We start from the raw sequence: 24,826 nt of genomic DNA on the forward strand, positions 1-24,826 counted from the left end.
AGTGCGAATTTAGAAAGGGTCCTGTGCGAAAAGTATCGTAAAAAAATTGCATTCAAATTGCATTGCAAAACGGATTCAACTTGCACCGCATCATATTGAACTTAGGCTTCTGCTTTAGTTTGTCCTGTTTTACTATTAAGACTTCTCATAATGCCATAGTTAAAGGGAAACTCAAGTCAAAAATGAAAATTTTCCTATTAATAGTATGTTAAATATCTTTATCTTTTGATATTATTCATTTTTTACCTAGCTGCTTGTATAGCTTAGAAAGTCTTCTCTAAGCTGGACAATCAGCTTCTTCCTGTTCTTTACTGACCACACTATTTCCTGTTATCCGAATTTGATAAGCTGTATTTCATTTCCTGAAAAGGTTGTCAGTCTTTCTTAGACCGGCATGCCTACACCTGCCCAGCCCCACCCCCATCCCTCCTATCCTTCACATGATCTCCTCCTGTCTTCATAGCCATGTTTAGGCCAGCAGCTTCTCCTGAGAGAGGGGGGGCGTCAAGTGACTGGCACAATATATAAAAGAAATAAGGTATAAAGGAACATTTGTTAAAGTTTAGAAGGATACAGATCTATTTCTATTGCTTATTACATGTGAGTAATGAGTTTTAGGCTCCATTTCCTCTAGTAAGACTTGTCATGCAACTTTGGACACATTAAGTCGCATGACAAGTCACAGCCCGTTGATTTCAATGGCACCCGTTCCCATCCATGCCACTTTGAAAATCAGTGACTTTGAAAAGGTGCCTGCACTACCTTGATGCTACTTTGATCCAGAGAGTATAAAGTTGGATCAAAGCTGCACGCAAAGTCACGCTCTAAATCGCACAACTTAAGAGCCGCCCTAGAGGAAACATAGCCACTAGGCTAGAGTGTGACTTTAGAGTGAAACTTTGATCCAACTTTACACTCTCTGGATCAAAGTCGCATCAAAAGTTGCATCAAAGTAGTGTAGGTACCTTTTCAAAGTCGCTGATTTTCTAAATCCCATAGATGGGAACGGGTGGCATTGAAATCAATAGGCTGTGACTTTTCATGCGACTTTGTGTGTCCAAATTCGCATGACAAGTCGCACTAGTGGAAACTGAGCTTTAGTCTGTTTCCACTAGTGCGATTTAGAGTGCGACTTTGATGCAACTTTGATCCAACTTTACACTCAATGGATCAAAGTTGCATCAAAGTAGTATGTGTGTGGGGGTGCGCTAAACAACAATAAGGTAAAGACCCAAAACAATGGGAGGAATAACTAAAAGTTCTATAACAATACCAAATAAATAAATAGACATCAAAATTGTTTTGGGTCTTTACCTTATTGTTGTTTAGCGCACCCCCACACACATCCAGATTTCACATATTCATAAAGCACTGAATACTGGGAGCAGCTTCAACGCCCTATCAGCGCACCCATCTCCCCTAACACATGCATCAAAGTAGTGCGGGTGCCATTGATTAGTCGCACTAGTGTAAATGTAGACTTAGTGTGGTTGCCTGTACTATGATCATTGTAGACTGTGAACTGAGACCCCAGAGCACTTCCAGCTGCACTGACAGTTCCCCATCCCTCCCCTCCTTCCCTGTTTCCAGCTCCCTTCTCCTATGGTAGTCTTAATTCAAAGCCCAGCACAGCTATACTGTAAATGTGCACCTCCTTTTGATGCAAAATATGAATTTGCAATATATCAGAGTTACTTGACTGAAATATACATATTTTTTTATGTAAGCCAAAGATGTTATACTTATAGTAGACAGATATAATATATAAAAAAAATACTGGCCACCAGGCTCAGTGCAAATTGTTAGCTCTCTAAATTTTTGTTAATAAAGTATATTGTTATTTTGAATCTGGGTGATGAAGAGGATAGTTCAGAAGTGAAACAGGTGAAAGTGTTCATCATGAACTTCATGAAAGTGCTAAAGTTTTTGTGTAATTGTGTTTTTCTTTGGCAAGGTGGAGTTGAATGAAATTGAGTCTCGTGCTGAGGAGTACCCACTCACCCGAGCCTTCTGCCACCTCATTGGCACCTTGGTGGAGAGCTCTTTTCCATCCAACCTGGGAGCTGGATTGCGACCTCCGGGATTTGAGCCATACCTGGATTTTCTCCGAGACTCTGTGTTCCTCCGCTTCAACACTAGAGCTTACAGAAGGGCTGCAGAAAAGGTACACTGTCAATAGATTGTACAAGCCATCCTGAGTGTTGGCTTATAACATTCCACTTAGGGAAGGTCTTGTTTTTCCCTTGAAACCAATTTCTAAGTGTTTGTGTGTTTCCAGGTTGTATAATAAAACCATTATGTGGTTATGTTTTGTGTGAAATTAATATTTTTTGCTGTACTGCAGTCTTTATAGTGACCCTGTGAGATAACAAAGATCAAGAAAAAGCCTCCTTGCAAAACAAGAACTCTTATACAAAACTCAAGATCCATGTAGCCTACTTCCACTCCATTCCAGCACTGCAGCTTCCAACGGTGTCTTGATATTTGTCAATTCTAGAAATGTTGGATGCCTGTTTTTTCTGAAGCATGCTGTGGTTCTGCTCTCGCCATGTCCTATAGTGACAGGGGGTTGGAGAATGGAACCACATCATTTGTGAAATGGAACAAGAATCCTCAGTCTCTAGACAATCTGATCCTGTTGAGCTGGAGTACGAGGGAGTCCCTGGTTTGGTAGTTTCGTTCTCTGGCACTTCATCAGGCCAAATAGTTTCCTCCCCTGTACTGTATGGTCGTCACCACGGACGCCATCCTGTCCTAGTGGGGAGGCGTCCTCGGCACAGAGTGTGCTCAGGGGGTCTGGACTCGGGAAGAGTCCAGGCTACCGATCAGTTTACTGGATCTCTGAGTGATCAGACTCTGTCCGGATCATCGGACATGTCGTCTCCAGGGGTGTCCGGTACAGATTCAATTGGACAGTGCCACGGCTGTGCCCTATGTCAATCGCCAAGGGGGCACAAGAAGTGTCCTGGCGGCTTTGGAAGTAGCTGACATTCTAAGGTGGGCAGAACGATTACATGGTTACATAGTAGAGGGTAATCAGTGAGGCGCTGCTACTAATTTAGCACACATTCAAAATATTAAATATAAAGTGTTATTAATAAATATTGTGCTTGCTTAATTTAAATGGACAGTGTAATTCATATATACATACATTTCAAGAAAAAAGTGCTTAAATATAAACAGATTTAATAAAGGGCATTGCGCAATGGAGTCTTTGTAACTTTTTCTTGAGAGAATCTATCACTGGATCGTGAACCCCCTGTATGGGAACCTGGCTACCATAGGTGGAGTTGCCTTCCAGTTAGAGGGATTTTACAGGAACTATAGGTCCTTAGCGACCTGAGTGCATTTGGTGAGTGGCCAATTTTGCACTAGGTGGTGGAACAAGCAACACCAGCACATTCTTGATAATATGAGCACATATCACTTGGCAAAAGTGTTTTGGATGGATTTTTATGAATTTATCACCATTTGCTGGATTTTAAATAATTTATAAAAAGAGACATTGGGCGCCAAATCACTTTTCAAAAGTGGCAATGGGTTGTGCATGAAGCAATTGTCACACTCTATTTTTGAGAACATTTATTAATTTGCACTTTATATTTATGAGCACCAATAGTCTTGAGATTGTATATTATTTGCACTTTATTTTCAAAAGAATTATCGATGCACTGTTTATATTAATATTCAAGCACTTTTTTTTCTTGAAATTTACCTATATATGAATTGCACTGTCAATTTCAATTAATTAAGCACAGTATTTATTAACACTTTAGGTTTAATATTTTGAATGTGTGCTAAATTAGTAGCAGCGCCTCACTAATTACCCTCATTTATCATTTAAGTTAATACTTAAATTGAAGGCAGCTCTACATAGGGTTATCTAGTACATAGGAGGGAGAGGTGCCATTTCCTTTGATAATACTGCATAGTTACATAGGAGCTGAGGTTGAATAAAGACAATAGTCCATCCAGTTCAACCTGTGGAAGTGTGTGTGGATGTATTAATTTCCTGTACCCCTGAATGTTGTGATCTTTGAGATGTACGTCCAAGAGTCTTTTAAAAGTAGCCATACTCCCCGCAGTTACCACCATTTGTGGAAGAGCGTTCCACAATCTTATTGCACTTACTGTAAAAATAACCCTTATGTAGCCTGAGGTTAAATCGCTTCTCCTCTAATGGCATTGTGTGGCCACGTGTCCTCTTACATTCCTTTCGACTGAATAGTTTTTTTTCTATGCTGAGATCACCATTGAGGTATTTGTAAATTGCTATCATGTCCCCTCTCAGGCGTCTCTTCTCCAGGGAGAATAAATCAAACGTTTGTAAACGCTCCTCATAATTAAGGCCCTCCAATCCCCTAATCAGTTTAGTTCCCCTTCTCTGGACTCTCTCCAGTTCCAACACATCCTTTCTGAGGATTGCTGACCAGAACTGGACAGAGTACTCCAGAAGCGGTTGGACCAATGTTTTATAAAGTGGTAGGATTATAGATTTATCTCTGGAATAAATCCCCTTCCTTATGCATGCTAATGTTCTGCCCGCTTTGGCAGCTGCAGCTTGACATTACATGCTATTGCTTAGTCTATCTTCTACTAAGACTCCCATATCTTTCTCCATTCTTGATTCCCCCACAGGTTCCCCCCCCCCCCCAAAGCGTATTGCAGTACCTTACATTTCTCCACATTAAACCTCATTTGCCATGTAGTTGCCCACTCTGTTATTTTGTTCAGGTCATTCTGTAAGTTTTCTATATCTTGATGAGAAGTTATTGCCCTGCTTATTTTTGTGTCATCCGCAAAAACTGAGATTGAGCTAACAATCCCGTCCTTGATGCTATTTATGAATACATTGAACAAAATTGGTCCCAGGACTGAGCCTTGGGGAACCCCACTTATCACTCCAGACCAGTCTGAATAGGCGTTATTTATCACCACCCTTTGGACACACCCCTTTAACCAGTTTTCTATCCAACAATAAACCGTGTGGTCGATGCCTGCAGACCTTAGTTTGTAGATTAAGCGTTTGTGGGGAACTGTATTGAATGCCTTAGCAAAATCCAGATACACCACATCCACAGGTCTCCCCCTATCTAGCTCAGTCCACCTCCTCGTAGAATATTAACAGATTGCTTTGACAAGAATGTCCTTTTTTAAACCCGTGCTGATTACTACTGATGATACTGTTGACTTTAGCAAATTTGTGAAAATAGTCCCTTGTCATCCCTTCCAGTAATTTACATACTATTGACGTCAGGCTGACCGGCCTATAATTTCCCGGGATATGCCTCTGCCCTTTTTTGAATATTGGTATCACGTTGGCTTTCCTTCAGTCACCTGGTACAGCTCCTGTCAAAATGCTATCTGCAATGATCAGGAACAGCAATCTAGATATTAAAGGGGGACTAGTTAGGTCTTAAATGGGAGTAGCTTCTAGGATGCCCACATCCCTAAATTGATACAAAACGTACAACAAAGAACCCTCCAATGGGACTTTAAACAGGCACACTGAGATAAATGTATAAAATAATATGTAATTTTATTGGTACAGAATAACAGAAAAAAGGTATAGAAAATAAATTGATTAATAACAAGACCTGACCGGTTTGGAGAATGATAATTGGGCTGTGGTCTGTCTTCACAGCCCAATAGAGATTATCATACTCCAAACCGGTCATGTCTGTTATTAGTCGCTAATATTTTATCGATTTGTGTTACGAGTAATACCCATTTTTCTATACCTTTTTTTTCTGTTATTCTGTACCAATACAATTTCTTATTATTTTCTACATTTATCTCAGTGTGATGCCTGTTTAAAGTCCTATTGGAGGGTTCTTAGTGGTCTAGATCAGTGTTTCTCAACTCCGGTCCTCAGGGCACACTAACAGGCCAGGTTTGCAAGAAAACTGAAATACATCACAGGTGATATCATTTGCTGCTCAGTGATTGCAGTATTTTAGTCTGCATCTCCCCAAGGTAATACTTAAAATCTGGCCTGTTAGTGTGCCCTGAGGACCGGAGTTGAGAAACACTGGTCTAGATAAAACCTTACTGAGTTCTTTGAGTACTCTCGGATGCACGCCATCCGGTCCTGGTGATTTTTTTGTGTTTAATATTATCAAGCCTTTCCATGATTTCACCCTCTGTTACCCATAGCGGCAAGTCCTGTGATGTGCTTCTAACCATACAGTCATGGTTAGTATACCCCTCCTTTTCCTGTGTAAAGACTGAGGAGAAGAAAGCATTTAGCACAGTTGCCTTTTCTGTGTCCTTTGTAACCGTCCTCCCATCATCATTAATTATGTGTGCAACGTGCTCTGACCTTGCTTTTTTGCTATTGATATATTTAACTTACTTCAAATGACGGCGGAGCGGTGCTGCTTTCGTTCTGGGATGACATGATATGACGACGCCCCAGAATGGCCTCTCTCGCGTGCCTGCAGTGCAGCGATCGTGGCTGCACCGTGTTGCTAGGACATGGCGCGATCCCGATCTTGATAAGGAGCCAATGACATGGCTCTTTACCCATGTGATCGGCTGTGTCCAATCACAGCCGGTCATATGTAAATGAGGAAGCGCAGTTTATCGCCTCACACTGTCAGGCTACTCGGGCGCTTAATGCCTCCTGGGCCTTCCGTCATCAGGCGTCAGTGATGCAGGTTTGCAAGGCAGCCACCTGGTTGTCTGTGCACACGTTCACAAAGTTTTATAAGATGGATGTGTTGGCATTTGCGGATGCTTCCTTCAGCCGCAAGGTTTTGCAGGCTGCTGTTTAGAGGACTTTGTCCTTTTTGAGTGTGTTTTAATTTTGTTTTTTTTCTGGTGAGCTCCAGTTGCTTTATGGTTGAGCTCCATGTTACCTGGTTGGCTATGTTTAGCCTTGGTAAGTATTTTTTTCTTGCTGTTCCCACCCCTCATGTTTGACACTGCTTTGGGACGTCCCAATGGTCAAGAAGTTGAGGAGCTGTGTCAGTAAGTGAACGAAAGAGAAAATTGGATATTTCTCTTACGTCCTCCGACAGTCGCCGCCCCTTCAAAATCTTCACCAATGGGTAATTGACCTTTGCTCCGCAGGAGTAGCTAGGCAACAAGATTTGTTAATATCAAAGCTTTTAGCATATCACACCCCTAGGGGGCGGTCCCCTCAGTCAATACCTCCCTGCTTCCAGCATTCTCAACTCGGTTTTCAATTGCCTAGCTTAGGAGTAGCTGGCTGTTCCTGTGCTGGGGCTTTCAGTCTCAGCCTTCTATCCTCTTTTTGATTTTATTTCAAGTATTTTTCTCTTTCTTTTACTTAGCTGTTATTTTATCAGCATTGGTTTAGTTTTTTCTTCTGATGAAGATGATCATGCGGAGCTGGGTCTCGGACAGGCCACCCTGGATCCCAGGGCTGAGAGCCAGGGGTTTCCCCAGCCTGCCATCGAGCGTTCAGCTCAGGTTTCCCTGGCATATTGAACGACCCATCCCTGTTCGCTGCAGGGATGCTGCCTGTGAGGCGGCTACCTCACCGGACGCCATTTGCGGTTTCGCACCGCAGTCCACTGCGTCCTGGCTGCGACACTCCCTGTCCTCAGTACAGCGGTTTGGTCGCTAGAGAAGGCTCCCCACGCCATCCGGAATGGTAAGTACATTTCTATGTGGGGACCTGTCTGTTTGGGTGTCGGTCTGTGACTGTGTGACCCGCATGTCTGTGTAAGTGCTGAGCTCCCTGTCAGATTCCTGTGATAGCTGCCTTTCTGTGGGCTGCGGGGGGGGCTCTCCCGCTCTGCTGTGTGAGAAGTATGGGACAGACTGGGCTCAGACATGCTGTGCGGCGACCGCTGATGCGGCCCGCCATTTTTTCCGGCAAACTGTGGTGACCGGCCCTGTGGGGTACAGCGCGGTGTTTTGGCGCCAAACGCCGCCATTTTGGCGGCGACGCTCCTGCAAGCACATGTCGGCGCCATTTTCTTATTGCCTGAATTCCCTCAGCCAAGCGGCCATGCTTGTGAAGCCTTCATAGGCTATATAGGGCGGTCAGTCATTGCATCACTTCCTTTTTCACTGGAACAGCGATCGGTGGCAGCAGCTGTGTGCTCTCTCCAGGTTTTTACCTTCCTTATCCTGTATTTCTTTGCTCAGTGCTCCTTATCCCTGCGGGGGTCGGTACATACAGTAGTGTGCGGTGGGCTGCGCTCGCCGCGGTCTTAAACGGGCAGTCCTTTATTTCAGTTGATACTGGGGCATGGATTCTCAGGATTGCAAGTTTCCTCCCACCCTGGTGGGGGGCCAAGGGGCTGCTGCATCCCCCGAGGGGGCTGATCTGGCTACTGTTGTAGCGAACTTGGCTTCTCAGGTGCAGATGCTAATGGCTGATCGAGCCGCAAAACGGCCCAGGTTATCTATTTCCTCTGATTCAGAGGGCGATGGGGCTGCTATGGCTGGAGTGCCCTTCTCAGGGTCTTGTTCATCTCTGGACCTTGTGGGGTCCGAGGGGGAGGCTGAGGTAGAAGGAGTTGATACTTCTCCCCCTGGCTCGCCTGAAGAGCTTGCACTCATGGATGAGTTCATTACTTCTATCAAGCAAACACTGCATCTGCAGGATGAACCATGTCCTCCTGCTTTGATGTCCTCTTATGGGACGAAAAGGAAACGCAAATCAGCGCAGGTTTTTCCCTGCCCTGCGGAATTTCAGCATGCTGTTGATGAGCAATGGCGCAATTTAAAGAAGCCCTTTACTGTGCCAAGTAAGTTCAAGCTGCGTTATCCTTTTACTCCCACCACTGATGAGCGTTGGTGTGTGCCGCCTCAGGTGGATCACGCGGTGGCAGTTTTGAATAAATCTACTGCGATTCCTGCTGAGGATACCCCGGTGTTCCGGGACCCTACGGACAGGAGATTGGGGTCTCTGGCCCGTCATGCTTATACGGTTGCTGGTTCTATGCTGAAGCCTATTTTTGCTTCCATTATGGCAGCCCAAGCTATTGCGGATTGGACGCAGGTGCTCAGGCACACCCTGGTGGCTTACTCTGCTCCGCCGACAACATTGGTTATGGTAGATCAAATTCATCAGGGTGTCATGTATTTGTGCGATGCGGACTTGGATTTAGTCTCTTTGGCTGCACGCCTCTCCAGTGTAGCGGTGTTGAACCGTCGCCTGATATGGCTGAAATGTTAGTCGGTTGACCAATCCTCTCGCAAGACTCTAGCTAAATCTTCCTTACGTGGGATCTCACCTTTTTGGCGAGTCTTTGGATACTCTGATAAAGGGAATTTCCGGGAGTAAGAGCACTCTCTTACCCCAAACTCACAAGAATAAGTTTGTTCGCGGTAAGAAGAATACCTAGTTTAGGCCCTCTCAGGGGTCCTTTCGTGCCTTTCGGTCGCAATACAAGGGCAAGGGCCAAGGCTCCCAGAAGAAGCCGTGGGCAGGTAAGCAGAAGTCCGGCCAGTCCGGGTCCGATGCCCATACCAATTCGGCCTGAAGGGGCGCCCTCACCCGGTTCTGGGGTGGGGGGACGTTTGCTCGGTTTTCTTCAACCCTGGCTGGCCCGCATTCGGGACAGGTGGGTTCAGGAAATCGTTCGATCTGGATACAAGATCGAGTTTCTCTCTCGACCGGCGAGCAGATTTTTTTCCCTCAAATCTTCAGCTGTCTCCGGAGCGTTTGCAGGATCTGCACCTGGCGGTGCGGGACCTGCGGGCCCAGGGAGTGGTGGTTCCGGTGCCTCATCGGGACAGATTTCGGGGGTTCTACTCCAATCTGTTCACTGTGCCCAGAAAGGAGGGCAAGGTACGTCCGATTCTGGACTTGAAAGCTCTGAACCCTGCGCTCAGTGGTGGCTGCCCTGAGTCCGGGGGACTTCATCGATCTGAAGGATGCGTACCTTCACATCCCCATTTTCGAGGGTCACCAGAGGTACCTTCGGTTCGCCATTGCGGAGGATCATTACCAATTCGTGGCGTTACCCTTCGGTCTCGCTTCGGCTCCTCACCAAGATGCTTGCGCCGGTCCTGGCTTTATTGAGAGCCCAGGGCGTCTCTGTCTTGGGGTATCTGGACGATATCTTGCTTCGGTCTGCGACCAGTCAGGGCCTGGTGAACGACCTGTCCACCACGATGCAAACTCTGCAGGAGTTTGGTTGGACGATAAATTTTCCAAAATCAACGTTGTGCCCGTCGGTTCGTCTTCCCTACCTGGGGATGATCCTGGACTCTGCTCAAGCGAAGGTCTTCCTGCCGGAAGACAAGCTCCAGACACTTCGGGACGAGGTCAGGTCCCTCAGGGACACTCAGTGTTCGTCCCTCCGGACATGTATGCAATGTCTAGGTCTAATGGTCTCGGCTTTCGAGGCGATTCCCTTCGCCCAGTTTCACACGCGGGGTCTTCAAGCGGAGATCCTGGCCAAGTGGGACGGGAATCCGCAATCTCTGGATCGGCAGCTTTCGTTGAGCCGCCACACCCGAAGGGGTCTTTTGTGGTGGCTCCAGTCCCCGGCGGTGTCGGGGGGCAAGTCCTTTCGTCCTCTGTCGTGGACGGTGATCACCACGGATGCCAGCCTGTCGGGCTGGGGTGGTGTTCTGGGCGTTCTGTCCGCCCAGGGAACTTGGTCGGAGGAGGAATCCTCCCTTCCGATCAACATTCTGGAATTGCGAGCGATAAAACTTTGCCTTCTGCATTGGTCGGACCGGCTTCAGGGCCGTCCGGTTCGGGTTCAGATGGACAATGCCACAGCGGTGGCCTACATCAACCATCAAGGGGGCACCAGGAGTGCCCGTGCTGCTCGGGAAGTAAACGGCATTCTGTCACACGTCCCGGCGATAACGGCTGTGCACATTCCGGGGGTGGAGAACTGGCAGGCGGACTATCTGAGTCGCCAGACCCTGGACCAGGGAGAATGGTCCCTTCACCTGGATGTCTTCCAGATGTTGTGCGCGAAGTGGGGTCTTCCGGATGTGGAAAGGTTCGTGGCAAGGACGTGCGATCCTTAGGCAGTCGCCTCAGACGCGTTAGTGGCGCCCTGGCATCAGTATCGTCTGATGTATGCCTTTCCACTGATTCAGCTGCTGTCCAGGCTGCTTCGCAGATTGGCCTCGGAACCGCACGCGGTGATTCTGGTGGCACCGGACTGGCCTCGCCGGTCTTGGTACGCAGACCTCGTAAATCTGGCAACCGACGCTCCGTGGCGCCTGCCGCTTCGGGAAGACCTTCTGTCTCAAGGGTCGATTTTCCATCCTGCTTTACAGTCGCTGGCTTTAACGGCCTGGCTGTTGAAAGCCAGGTCCTGAAGGATAGGGGTCTCTCCCCTGAGGTCATTCCCACTTTGATCAAGGCTAGAAAAGCCTCTTCGGGAAAAATTTACTACCGTATTTGGAAAGCGTACTTTGCCTGGTGTGTGAGTCCAGGGGGTATTCACCTCGCTCATACTCGGTGTCGAGAGTGTTGGCTTTCCTCCAAACTGGAGTGGACCAGCGTTTGGCGCTGGCCACAATTAAGGGTCAGATTTCTGCGCTGGCTGTTCTTTTTCAACGCCCTGTGGCGTCTAATTCATTGGTTAGCACCTTTGTTCAGGGGGTGCGACATTTGGCCCCTCCTAGGAGGGAACCTTTGCCTCCATGGGACTTGAACTTGGTTCTGTCCGTATTACAACAGGCTCCCTTTGAAGAGATCAGGGAGATCTCGTTGTCTCTGTTGTCCAAAAAGGTTGCCTTTTTGGTTGCGATCACTTCGGCTCGCAGGGTGTCGGAGCTGGCGGCTTTGTCCTGCAGCTCTCCCTACTTGGTGATTCACTTGGATAAGGTGGTCTTGCGACCTAACCCATCTTTTCTTCCGAAAAGGATCTCGGAGTTTCACCTGAATGAGGACATTGTCTTGCCTTTGCTTTGCGCGAAGCCTAAGCATCCGAAGGAGGTGGCTTTGCATGCCTTGGATGTTGTTCGGGCGATCAGGGTTTACCTGTCATCGACTAAGTCCTTTCGTAAGTCGGATTCCCTATTCGTCCTTCCAGAGGGACCTCGGAAGGGCATGGCGGCGTCGGCTGCTACCATCGCCAAATGGATCAGACAGACAATTGTGCAAGCCTATGCTTTGAGGGGGAAGGTTCCTCCTTTCCCTGTGAAGGCGCACTCTACCAGATCTCTGAGTACGTCTTGGGCCTATCGTCATCAGGCTTCTGTGGCCCAGGTGTGTAAGGCGGCGACTTGGTCGTCCGTTCACACCTTCTCCAAATTTTACAAAGTGGATGTTCAGGCATCGGCAGATGCTTCCTTTGGCCGTAAAGTTCTTAGTGCGGCAGTGCCTTAGGGTCCCTTGTTTGGGCCCTTGGCTGTTGGGGTGTTTTTACCCCTGGGTTACTTGTTCTTCCTAGGTTGTTGCTCCTGTTAAGCGCGTTTTCCTGTTGCCAGGTTGGTTCTCTTACCTTGGTAAGGTTCCTTTCTCTGATGTGGGTACTGCGTTTCTTTATGCGCGGCTGCATTTTTTTCCCACCCCTCATGTCTACACTGCTCTGGGACGTCCCATTGGTGAAGATTATGAAGGGGCGGCGACTGTCGGAGGACGTAAGAGAAAACCGAATTTTTGTAAAATCTTACCGTAAAATTCCTTTCTCTGAGTCCTCCGACAGTCGCCGCCCCCGCCCCTCTTTGGGGTTTGTACTCTACTGCTATGCTACTGAAACTGAGTTGAGAATGCTGGAAGCAGGGAGGTATTGACTGAGGGGACCGCCCCCTAGGGGTGTGATATGCTAAAAGCTTTGATATGAACAAATCTTGTTGCCTAGCTACTCCTGCGGAGCAAAGGTCAATTACCCATTGGTGAAGATTATGAAGGGGCGGCGACTGTCGGAGGACTCAGAGAAAGGAATTTTACGGTAAGATTTTACAAAAACTCAGTTTTTACTTACCGTAAAATCCATTTCTCTGATGTTCATTGATGGACACAGCACCCACCCCCTCTATGGAGTTGGGTTTTTTCTCTTCTGACACTGCTTGTAACAAAACGGAATACCTATAGCAGAGAGTGGGAGTATACCCCCTGGGACTGCCTCATAGGCGTAGTTAAGTTCTTTTCTGCCTAGTGTCCTACTCCTGTAGGGGGCAGTATAACCAATTGGTCAAGAAGATGAGTTGTGTCCATCAATGAACATCCGAGAAATGGATTTTACAGTAAGTAAAACATCACAATTTTTTCCCTTCACTTTCTGTACCAGGAACACAGATGGCAATAGAAACCCAGCAAGGATTTTCAACACTTCCTCATTCTATCCAAAGCTAATTTTGGCTTTACGTACACATTAATAGCTTCAGATATTCAGATGTACAAGTGCTATGTCTGCACTCTGCTTGTGTAGTTTTATGCTTTTTTGTTTAATTTGTCTCTCCTTGAATTTTGCAGTGGGAGGTGGCAGAGGCTGTGCTCGATGTTTTTTACAAGCTCCTCAGAGATTATGAGCCACAGCCTGAGGATTTTGTAGACCAATTTGTGGAAATGCAAGGTTTGTGTCCTTTTTTCTGTTTAACGGTTAAGATGTTCAGTGATTTGTCCCGATTGTTTTTGCTTTTTTGTGGATTTTGCATGTTAATAATTTGTAAGCTAAACCCATCTCCAGTCTCAGAAATCCAGTCAGCTTGTAAATTCCTGTGCTGTCTGACTTTACTGCACGGTAATCTCAATCAGTGTTCAGCCCTTTCCAGAATTACATGATGCCTCGCTCAAATCATGAAGAAGAAAAGGGCTTTGTAGCCCTAACACTCCTTTCCTTGGGTGTTCCTCCATAGATGCAGTGCAGTAAATGAGCGCTGTCACCCTAGGACAGGAAATGTGTGAGCAGGATCACCAGGTAATAATAAAGGCGGAAACAATTGCAGCCGCCAAATCTGAACACCGGTAGGCTTCAATTTATTTCAGTTATGCTTTTTTGGTTTAATTATGCCTAAAGAGCCACCCAGTCTAAAATATGAGAAGCTGTTTGGTGAGACTGATTTTAAAAATCCTTCAGTGCATACTTAAATCTGTGCACACAAAACTAATATTTAATTACCGTGTCTTTTATTGGTATGCCAAATTACCCACCAACTTTATACAGTTGTCTCAGGTTCTGTTGTGGAGAGATCATTTCCTAGCATATTTTACGCATTTAGCTGTGGAACTGCAATAAAGGTTGATATCTTTCCACTAGAATTTGTGAGAAAGAAGTTAGTGGAAGATTTAAACAGTATTTGCCAGAATATGAAGCCTAACTTCTAAGTGGACTAAAGCTTTTCACTTTGTTTTCAGGGGAAGAGAGACCTGCTTTTAAACCTCCTGGTTTCACCCTTATGCAGCACCTTCTTAATGATTCCCAGATGTTGGCACTGTGCCTTAGCCTGCTGGAAGAGGGCGTCACACAGTTGGACACCTACTCTCCTTTTCCAGGTATTGTGGAGAAATAAATTCATTAAATTAAAATGTCACTAAAGGCAAACCTTTTTTCGATAGAGTGGAGAGGGATTAAGAACACCTGTCAATTATTGCTGTCTATGCCACTGTTTAGAGAGTTTCACCCTCTCTGTTTGTTCTGTTTATCGTTATCCTTAAAAGTGAAAGTAAAAGAAAATCCCAAATTTTGGGTTAACACCAAAACAGGAATAGAGGGGAAATCTTTCAATGGGGACACTAGTTCTGGTGACACTCTGGGATTTTCTCTCACTTCCAGTTTTGTATAAGGGAAATTCCCCCAATGGGATACCGATAACCAAAATAGAAAAAAAAACTGACAGGGGTTATAATCCTCCCTTACTCTAGCTAACATGAAGGAAAAGAAAAGTTTCTCTTTCGTTCATTGACGGACACAGCTCCATATCAACTTTGACCCTTGGGTTATGCTGCTCTCCTAAAGAGTAAGCCTATTCCTTAGGTGGAAACAAATCTTGACTACTCCCCTAGGGCAGTCCTAGGGGGTATACTTACCACTTCCTGCTATAGGACCTAAAAACATTTTTTTTTTCTGCCTAGTCAGGAGTAAGGACCTGGTTCCCTGCTGGGATCTCTTGTCCTAGCATTTTTTCCTTTTTACAGGGAATTTTTTATTTTCTGTTCCTGTGAAAACTACAATTAACTGCCGGACTGGGCGACTCACTGGATATCCTAGGTCCTAACGGTCTTCCCAGTCTGGCCAGCGAGCCAGCTACTCTGTGCTATCTTGGCCGCGACATAGCCCCACTGTACGGGGGCTGGCCGGCAAGTGAAACACCTCGCGAGGATGCTTAGCCCTGGTCATGACATTGGTCACAGCCAGAGTCGCAGCGTACCTCTGGCCCGCAGCAGCCCCATTCCAAAATGGCGCGGTGGACTGCCAGGAGTGGTGCCCGCTCGGTGCCCAGGTGTGGCGAGCATTGTCCCCCCCTCTCCTAATTGGAAATATTGGGGTGGACGCGTGCCCTTCCCTCGGGTTGGTAACCCCCTTCTGTGTCCTTCCTTCCCTCATGGTCCCCCCTCACTAGCGGAGTTCCCACCCCTTTGTGTGAACGGCTGTTGTGATGTATGGGATGTATGGGGTGTCATATGGTGATGGTTTGAAAGGGGGTGGGAGCGTGCTGCAGGCGGCTCATGTTTAGATGATCCTGCGGTAAATGGCTGCATGGGGATCCCTGTGGAAGCCCCCCCTGGTGAACTACAGGTACCTGAGGAGCCGGTCTAGGATCCTGGGTGTCACGTGGTGTCGCCATTCTGTTGTGGATGGCTGGCTTGAAGCCTCAGCGGCCATGTTTATGTATTCCGGCGGCCATGTTTTTGGAGCTTCCCATTGAAGTCAATGCGGCAGTCATTTGCTTGTAGCCTGTTGAGCAGTGATGCGGTGGTGGGCCTCTAGTGGCAGTGACAGTGCTTCCAATTCCTTTCTAATCGCAGCATGGCAAGCAGCATTGGCGCTCTGTATACTGCTCTTAGTAGTTGATGGTGAGTCCCTGCAGGAATACAACTCCCTCTTCTGCCATAGTAGCGCCGCTGGCCTGTTGGGACTTGCAGTACCATGGCGGTAGTGCTGTGAGGGGGGGTTTTTTTGTGAAAATGTTTTGCATATTAAGAGTGGCCTCTGATTTAACCATGGATTCCCTGGAGCAGGTATCACCACCTGACCCACTCTCAGAAGCTGCGGGACCCTCTGGGTCTCCATCTACCTTGGTGGCTATGACGGCTGTTCTACAGTCACTTTTATCAAAGGTCGATATGGCCTTTCAAAAGCAGCCTAGCTAGTAGCACACCCGCCTTCACCTGTATCCTCTGCCTCCTCAGAGTCTGAGGTGGGACTTGGCCGCCGCGGACGCGAGTCAACCCACTGGGTCTGCCTCCACGCACCCTGAGTGCTCTGACAGTGAGGATAGTTCCTCTTTCACTACGGCCGGGCATGAAAAGGCGCTTGTGGAGGCACTGATTATATCAGTGTGGGAAACTTTAAAATTGGAGGACACAGCTGATGCTGAGTCAGTTGCTCCGGTGCAATTTGGCAACCGTAGACCATCCAAGCTGACTAAAAGGTGTTCCCTGCTCCTGCCTATTTAGACGATATTGTCGCTAGTCAGTGGGGATCCCCGAAACGCATGGTTGGAATACCTAAGCGCTTCGCTAGGAGATATCTCTTTAAGGAGTCTCTTTTGAAGAAACTGAAGGTCCCACCTAGACATATGCCGGTTTTCGGTAATTCGATATATCGCGGTATTGCATAGCCACGGTATTGTTATTGTGGCATTTTTAAAATACCGAGTTTCTCTGCTCCTGGGTCTGACTTGTGAATGGATACATTTTAGTGAGCTGGATGACTCATTCACTCACACAGCTAACACCTTTCGGCATTAAGTCTCCCAGTAACTATAAACAAAAATGATTACATTGTATCTTTTCCTTCCCTCTGCCAGGGAGAAAGGAAGTTTAACCTCTTAAAGACTGGATCTTTTTCTGACACTTGTTGCTTGCAAGTTAAAATCAGTTTTTTTTTTTGCTAGAAAAGTACTTAGAACCCCCAAACATTTTATATATTTTTTTAGCAGAGACCCTACAGAAAAAAATGGCGATTGTTGTAATATTTTATGTCACACTGTATTTGCGCAGCAGTCTTTCAAACGCAATTAATAGACTTTAATGAATAAAAAAAAAAACGTAACAGTAAAGTTATCCCAATTTTTTTTTTTTTTGTTACACAGAGAATCGTGATCTTTATTCCAAGCTAAAAAATCGTGATTCTCATTTTGGCCAGAATCGTGCAGCTCTAATATATATATATATATATACACACACATATATACACATACACACACACACGCATAGCAGCCCACATTACATTATTATATAGCCATTAAGCAGTGTCTTGCCTACCTGGTGATGACTGGTCCTGGCGCTCTGATCCGATGGCCTGGTCTTTAAAGGGGCAAATCCTTGCGATCCAGAAGTGGTTAAACCTGCAGGAGGACCGGTGTTTTTATCTATTAATGACTTTACTATTGCTTTAGGCCTGGTTTACATGTATGCGGGTTGGTGGTTCACATGTATGCGGGTTGGTGGTTCACATGTATGCGGGTTGGCGGTTCACATGTATGCGGGTTGGGGGCCCACATTTGCACAGGCATAGCAGCCCATTGATGTGAATGGGCTTGAGCTGCTATGCCTGCGTTTTCAGCTGAAAAAAGGTGCATGCTGAATTTAAAAAAATGCAGTGGCCATGAAATCCATCCTTCTTTTGCACCATGCGACTTACCTGCCGTTGCTGCACACGCAAACTGTTTTTAAATGCCGTGCCCACGTATACAAAAAATGCAGAAAGCTTGCCAGAGCAGGAACTGCAGGTTAGTCGCATGGTGCAAAGGCAGGATGGATTTCAAGGCCACTGAATTTTAAAAAAATGCTGCATGCACCTTTTTTCTGCGGAAAATGAGGGCATAGCAGCCCGTTCAAATCAATGGGCTGCTATGCCTGTGCAAATGTGGGCCGCCAACCCGCATACATGTGAACCACCAACCCGCATACATGTGAACCGCCAACCCGCATACATGTGAACCGCCAACCCGCATACATGTGAACCGCCAACCCGCATACATGTGAACCAGGCCTAAAGCAATAGTAAAGTAATTTATAAACAACACCTCCTTCAGGTTTAACCACTTCTTGACCACAAGGATTTGCCCTCTTAATGACCAGGCCATCGGATCGGAGCCGAGCGCCAGGACCAGTTATCACCAGTTAGGCCAGACACTGCTTGATGACCTATTTTAGGCCTGGTTCACAGAGTCTGTACTGACTGACTATATAATAATGTGCATAAGTGAACCAAAGCCCCTAAATTCAGCAATGAAATTCAAGTGAGGTAGAAATTTAATAATTTAAATTTAATAATAGAATACCGTGATAATACCGTATACCGTGGCAAAACCTTAATCAATTAATCGCAGCATGAAAATCTGATACCGTCACAAGCCTAGTCCCACCAGTGGTGGACTCTCAGGTTCCCAAATTAAAAAAGGCCTTGCTTCTTCCGGTGGAGGATTCCCTGTCTTTTAAGGACCCTGTGGACTAGAGAGCTTAGGCTCTGGTCCGATACCATTTCACCGGGGCGGGTTCAATTATGAGGCCGGTGTTTGCTATCACCTTGGTCTCCAAGACCTTAACGCAATGGATGAAACTCTTACGCCAGGATCTGGAAGGGGGTCAACATCCTCCTGAGCTGGCGGATCAGTTGCTACAGGGGCTAAAGTACATCTGTGATGCATCCTTGGATGCGGCCCCTTTGGCTGGCAGAGTGTCTGTGACTGCAGTGATCCTCCGCCGCATGATTTGGTTGAAGTACTGGTTGGCTAACCAGGCTTCCAAAAAGGTGCGGACTGATCTACCGTTTGCAGGAGACTGTTTGTTTGGTGCTTCTATGGAAGAGATCATTAAAGGTCATACGGGAGGTAAGAGTACTCTGCTTTGACAGGTTGCCAAGAGCAAAGAGCCTCACCGTAAACATGGTCCTTTCTTCTCTGCTCACAAACTACCCTTTCGTCCTGCGAGCTCGCAGGACAAGGGACAAAAGTCCACCCGACGCTTCACGGGGGGTTCCAAGAGGCCCAGGGCTGCAAAGTCAAAAGTGGATTCCACTAGTCCGCAGACAAGCCCTCCTCTGCCTGAAATGGGGTGCCCTCACCCGTATCTGGGGTGGGGGGATGTCTACGCTTCTTTCCATACCTGTGTACCTCTCTCATGCAAGACAAATGGATCCACAAGTTAATTCGGTCCAGTTACAAGATCGAATGCCATTGCCTCCGGCAAGGTTCTTTCCTTCCGACTTGTGCATGTCCCTGGATTGGCTGCAGGCCTTTCGAGGGCGGTGCAGGATGTGCAATTATTACAGGGAGTAATTGTCCCGGTTCCAGAGTTTGAACGTTTTCAAGGATTTTATTCAAATCTATTTACTGTTCCCAGGAAGGAAGGCAAGGTCCGTCCGATCTTGGATCTCAAGGCCCTGAATCTTTCGTTCAGGGGGTTCACCACTTGGCTCCCCCGGCAAGGTCTTTCTGAACTTACTCTGTCACAGAAGGTAGCTTTTTTTGGTGGTTGTTACTTCTGCAAGCAGGGTGCCGAAACTGTCCTGTCGGTCACCTTACCTGGTGGTTCACAGGGACAAAGTGGTGCTACGACCCTGTCAGTCGTTCCTTCCTAAGGTCGTCTCTTGAAATGTAGAGATTGTGTTGCCTTCCTTGTGCCCCAAGCCGATACATCCTAAAGAAATGGCTTTGCATTCCCTGGATGTGGTTCGGGCAACCAGGGTGTACCTGGCGTCAACAGTCGATTTGAAAATCAGATTCTTTGTTTGTCCTTATGGATGGATCTCGTAAGGGGAAGGCCGCGTTTGCTGTGAACATTTCTAGATGGATCAGGCAGTCGGTGGTGCAGGCCTATTCCATTAAGGGTCAGGCTCCTCCTTTCCCTGTTAAGGCGCATTCTACAAGGGTGCTTAGTGCCTCCTGGGCCTTCCATAATCAGGCGTCAGTGGTTCAAGTGTGCAAGGTGGCCACATGGTCGTCTGTGCATACATTCACCAAGTTTTACAAGGTTGATGTACTCGTCTCTGCGGGTGCTGCGTTCTGCCAGAAAGTTTTGCAGGCTGCTGTTGCAGAGGTTCTTGCCTCTTGAGGGTGTATTCTTTCTGGTTGGTGAACTCTAGTTGTTCCTGGATGACCACCTGGTTTACCTGGCTGGCTATGTTTAGCCTTTTTGAGTCCTTCATTGAACGAAAGAGAACTGGATTTTTGTCTTACTGTAAAATCCTTATCTCTGATGTTCATTGATGGACACAGCACCCACGCCTCTGAGTTGGGTTATGTATTCTTCTGACACTGCTTTTTACAAACTGAAGTCATACAGCGGGAAGTATACCCCCTAGGACTTCCCTAGGGGCGTAGTCAAGTTTTGTTTCCGCCTAGTTCTACTCCTATGGAGAGCAGCATAACCCAAGGGTCAAAGAAGCTATGGAGCTGTGTCCGTCTATGAACATCAGAGAAAAGGCTTTTACGGTAAGACAAAAATCCAGTTTTTACCATTTTTTAGATCTACCTAAACAAACAAAGTAAAGTAAAATTGCAGTCTATAAAGTGTGCCAGGTTAATTTCTATCTAAAATCGAATTGGCTGCTATGGATTAGTGCACTTTGGATGCCATCATTTAGGTTCCCCTTTTTCGTTTAATGGGCTGTCCATAGACATTTTGAAACTTAAAAACACCTTGGTACAAATTAACTGCAAAAGACATAACTCACTTGTACTTATTTTGAACATATTCTTTGATTTTGCAGAATGTACTAAAAGTTGTCTACTCATAAAAGGTACCTATGTCCCAGGAATGCTGTGGAAAAAGGAATACAATTGAAGCAATACAGACTTTCATCGAAGACATTACAACAATATATGAGGGATTAATCTCTTGTGTTTATAAAAAAAAAAACGTGTTGCTTAGTGTTCTATGCATTAAACGATTATGCATAGAAAAGGGTGATTCAACTTAAAATCACATTCTCAGCTGAATACTTTAGACTTCATAGTTGGGTTGATCTGAACCATGAAAATAGCGAATTGCCAACAATGCAAAACTACTTTTGTAGATTGTTCATGCAGCAGGTTGCAGCGTAAAGCATTGTCTGGCTCCTATACCACCTCCTGGGTGCTTGAGGTGTAGAAAAATCCAGAGTCTAGCCATGTTGGGGACGATCCCTATTAGCTTACCCCCACCCCCTTCCTTAATTGATGTTTTAAGCATCTCTGTCACTTCTCAAATGTAAATGCAAAGATTTGTGGCAGCAGGAGCAGACTAAATACTTACATCTTTAGCAGATGGTTAGTCCAAGTCTTCAAACCGTACCGCGTTTTGGAAAGTTTTCATCATTTGACACTTCCGGAGTGTTGCATCTCCTTGACTCCCGCTGCATGCTCTGTGTTCCCCGACTGTGTTCATTTGTTCCTCCCGCTAGCCCCTCTGTCAATTACTGAGCCATGTGATGTAGGGGCCAGCTGGATTAACCATTAAGTATTAACTGCAGTGGGAGACGCAGGCATTTATCACTCCTGGAATTGTCAAATGTGAAGACCTTGCTGCATGCTTTAAGACAGCAAAGCTGACACCACCCGCCTGTCCTGTTTTGCTACTCCTGATCATAATAACAAACAATGTACAAAACCTCTATAGATTCCTTTTTAAAGGGAAAATGCCACTTTTCACATTCAGAGCCCCCTGCTTATCCCTTCATACTCTCCTCTGCAGATATGCCACGCAGCAAACACAGCCACCCAGGGTCTGGCCAGTGCTGGACCCTAGAGGGGAGCTTCACCTCCTCATTATGTGACAGTGTTTGGACCTCAACGTTTGACTTCTAGGCCTGTGCACAAGCACTGCTTCATGGGAGGAGGTCAATATGCTCCCCCATATAAAGGAGGAGCGAGAGATGAGTATCGCTGAATCAGAAGACCCCTAAACGGCCTCTGTAAGGAATGCTAGCACCAGAGGTCCCCAGTATGTGAGGATGGATTTGTAGGTTAGCTTCCCTTTCTTTCTAAGAAAAGTAGGTGTAAGTTTTTTATTTACTTTTTAGTGATTTAGTTACTTATTTCAAAAGTATCTTTAGACAAGAGTAGTTGAATGTTGTCTCACCAAACTGTTTATATCCTGTGTACCATGTCACTGAGCTCATTTTATAAATCATTCCCCCACTTATTTTTTCTAGGTAAAAAGCACCTGGAGAAAGCAGTTGCCTACTGTTTCATGCTCCTGAACCTTGCCCTACAGAAGGAGAATCTCTTCATGGACCTGCTGCGGGAAAGCCACCTCTCCCTCATTGTCACGCCTCTAGAACAGCTTCTCCAGGGCATCAACCTCCGATCAAAGAAGGCGGATCATGTGGTGAATGTTGCAAGGTGTGCCAGGAAAGAAATTTGGAAAAATAAATAAATAGGTTTATATATATATATATATATATATTATATATATATATATATATATATATAATTAGTGCCCCCCCAAGTTTATGTCACTGCAAAATTTAAAAAAACCTATCTCTATAATACATGCACATTTCCCCATGTTTTATTATTTTGATATGATCACACAAAAAGGCTATTAACTAGCTTAACTGGTGTGTGCCAATGTAACAAAGCCGATAGGCTTGTTTTTTCAGGTCCATTTGCGCCAAGTGCACCAGTTTCTATTTCAAACTGGCCAAGGTTCTGGCCCTAAATAATAAGGGATTTTGGCAGTTTTTAATGTAGGAAGAGAAAAAGCTCCTTTTGTCTGGCTGTTAACCAGGGTGCTCTGTGCAGTTGGTTTTGCACAGATCAGCCCAGATCCTCCTCTTTTCAGGTCCCCACTGGTGCTCCTAGCCCATTCCTACTGCTGAGTCCCCCCATAGCAAGCTGTTACACATGGCACCCGAGCCGAGCCGCTGCTTGGGGAGGGGGGAGAGCGCGCATCGGTAGCAGCGCGCTTCCTCCCCCACTCGGCAGCGGGGACTCTGATGCACGGGGCTGGCGGCTCCGATTCCTTCTATATAGGATCACAGAGAAATATGTAGCAGAAAATAAATTGGTCTAAAATGATAAAAAAAAAAAATGATTTTTTTTTTTTTTTTGGTGGAATGTTATATAGCAGAATGTGAAAAATATTGTGTTTTTTTTTTTTTTTTTTTCAGAATTGTCGCTCTTTTTTTTTTTTTTTTTTTTTTATAGCACAAAAAATAAAAATTGCAGAGGTGATCAAATGCCACCAAAAGAAAGCTCTATTTGTGGGGGGAAAAACGGACATCAATTTTATTCAGGTACAGCTTCGCACGACCGCTCAATTGTCCGTTAAATAACGCAGTGCCGAATCACAAAAAATAGCCCGGTCATTAAGGGGGCAAATCCTTCAGGTCCAGTAGTGGTGAAGACACTGAGCCCTGACTCTGCCCCCCCCCCCCCCCCCTCCTCCTCATTGGCATTGGCGCCTGCTGCTGTCTCTCGGCCGATGAGGAGGGAGTGTCCCGGACAACTGAAACTCTCGTGCAATGTTGCTGGATCGAGATGGGGCTCAAGTAAGTATGAGGGGGGCAGCTGCACACTGAAGGTTTTTTTAATTTAATGCATAAAATGCATTAAGATATAAAAAACCTGTCTTTAGAACCACTTTAACCGCCAAAGGATTTTTATTGGCTGTTCAGTACTGAGATTTTCACAGCTCTGCCTCAGTCTGACCTTAATCAGCTGGCAAGAGCCCTGATTTTTGTCTGTTGCTGCTATTGTACGTAAACACTGACAATGGACGGCTCATATTTTTTTCCCATTTGGTCCATGCATTTTGTTATATCTGTTTGCTAAATGCAAAAACTTTTTTAGAAATTCAGAGCTGTCCTGTGTCCTCTGCACACAATATGTGTTATCTTGAAACCTAAAATGGTTAGCCTTTATGTTCTAGAAATCTGAGAGTAGGGATGGTTGAGTAGTATAGCAAAAGACACCAGGCAGGGCCGACATCACTCAGTCCACAAAAATGTTGCGTGTTGTCAGCAGGGGTGTTGCTAAGTTGGGAAAAGAGCAGCGGGTTCAGGGACTGTGTTGTACAGTGTGCAAGTTTCAGTAGTAAGTTACTTACAGAGTACAAGGTTCAGGAATTAAACTGCAAATACACCAATTAATTAAACCTAGCGCACTTATCTTAAAATCTTGATAAGCAGCATATGGCTGCCCAGGCAAGGATGGCAGCATCAGATGGATCATAAGTGAGTGCAGCCTATAGCTGGACATGCAGCAGTGTAAATCTCTATCCAGCACAGCCAGGGATTGGTGTGCAAGCTGGGGGCGTATGGCTGCAATGAGAGTGAGAGTGATTAGAGCTTTCAAATGGAAGCTCTGATGTCTGGTATGGGTGAAGCAGTTATGCAGGGCTCAGCCCCTTTGTCCTGTGAATAGACAAACAGCCGGCGTGTATACATTGCTGGCCGGTGAGGAAGGGGGCAGGGCCAATTGTAACTACTGCATGTGTACACACAGCGGTGTATAATAAACCTGAATTATACACCACTGTGAGTACACATACAGTAGTTACAGTTGGTCCCGCCCCCTGCGACTTTTCCCCCAGGCCAGCAATGTATAAACGCCTGCTGTTTTTCTATACATGGGCTGTCTGATAAAGGGAGCGGGGCCCCTACATAAGAGTTTTGATTTGACAGCTCAACTCACTTTCATGGCAGGGATACGCCCCCAGCTTGTCCGCCCCCGGTTTGTCCACCAATCACTAGATGTGCTGGATAGATGTTTACACACTACTAAGGTATGTAGCCCCGAGTTCCCAGCCAACCCTAGGCCTTGGGACTCAGGGCTA

General features: G+C 46.1%; 1 protein-coding gene across 2 annotated transcripts in view; it reads left to right on the forward strand.

The window, feature by feature from the left end:
- The window catches only part of NUP205 (nucleoporin 205), a 169,235-nt gene that overhangs the window by 63,126 nt on the left and 81,283 nt on the right, over positions 1-24,826 (forward strand). For both annotated transcript variants that reach the window (XM_082253150.1, XM_082253151.1), the window contains exons 15-18: positions 1,955-2,164; positions 13,373-13,472; positions 14,255-14,392; positions 22,200-22,389. In XM_082253150.1, the coding sequence (XP_082109276.1) occupies positions 1,955-2,164; positions 13,373-13,472; positions 14,255-14,392; positions 22,200-22,389 (638 nt within the window). The remainder of the gene's footprint in view (positions 1-1,954; positions 2,165-13,372; positions 13,473-14,254; positions 14,393-22,199; positions 22,390-24,826) is intronic.

This window comes from Pelophylax lessonae, assembly GCF_965119305.1.
Source record: "Pelophylax lessonae genome assembly, chromosome: 4".
In the NCBI taxonomy this organism is placed as follows: Eukaryota; Metazoa; Chordata; class Amphibia; order Anura; family Ranidae; genus Pelophylax; species Pelophylax lessonae.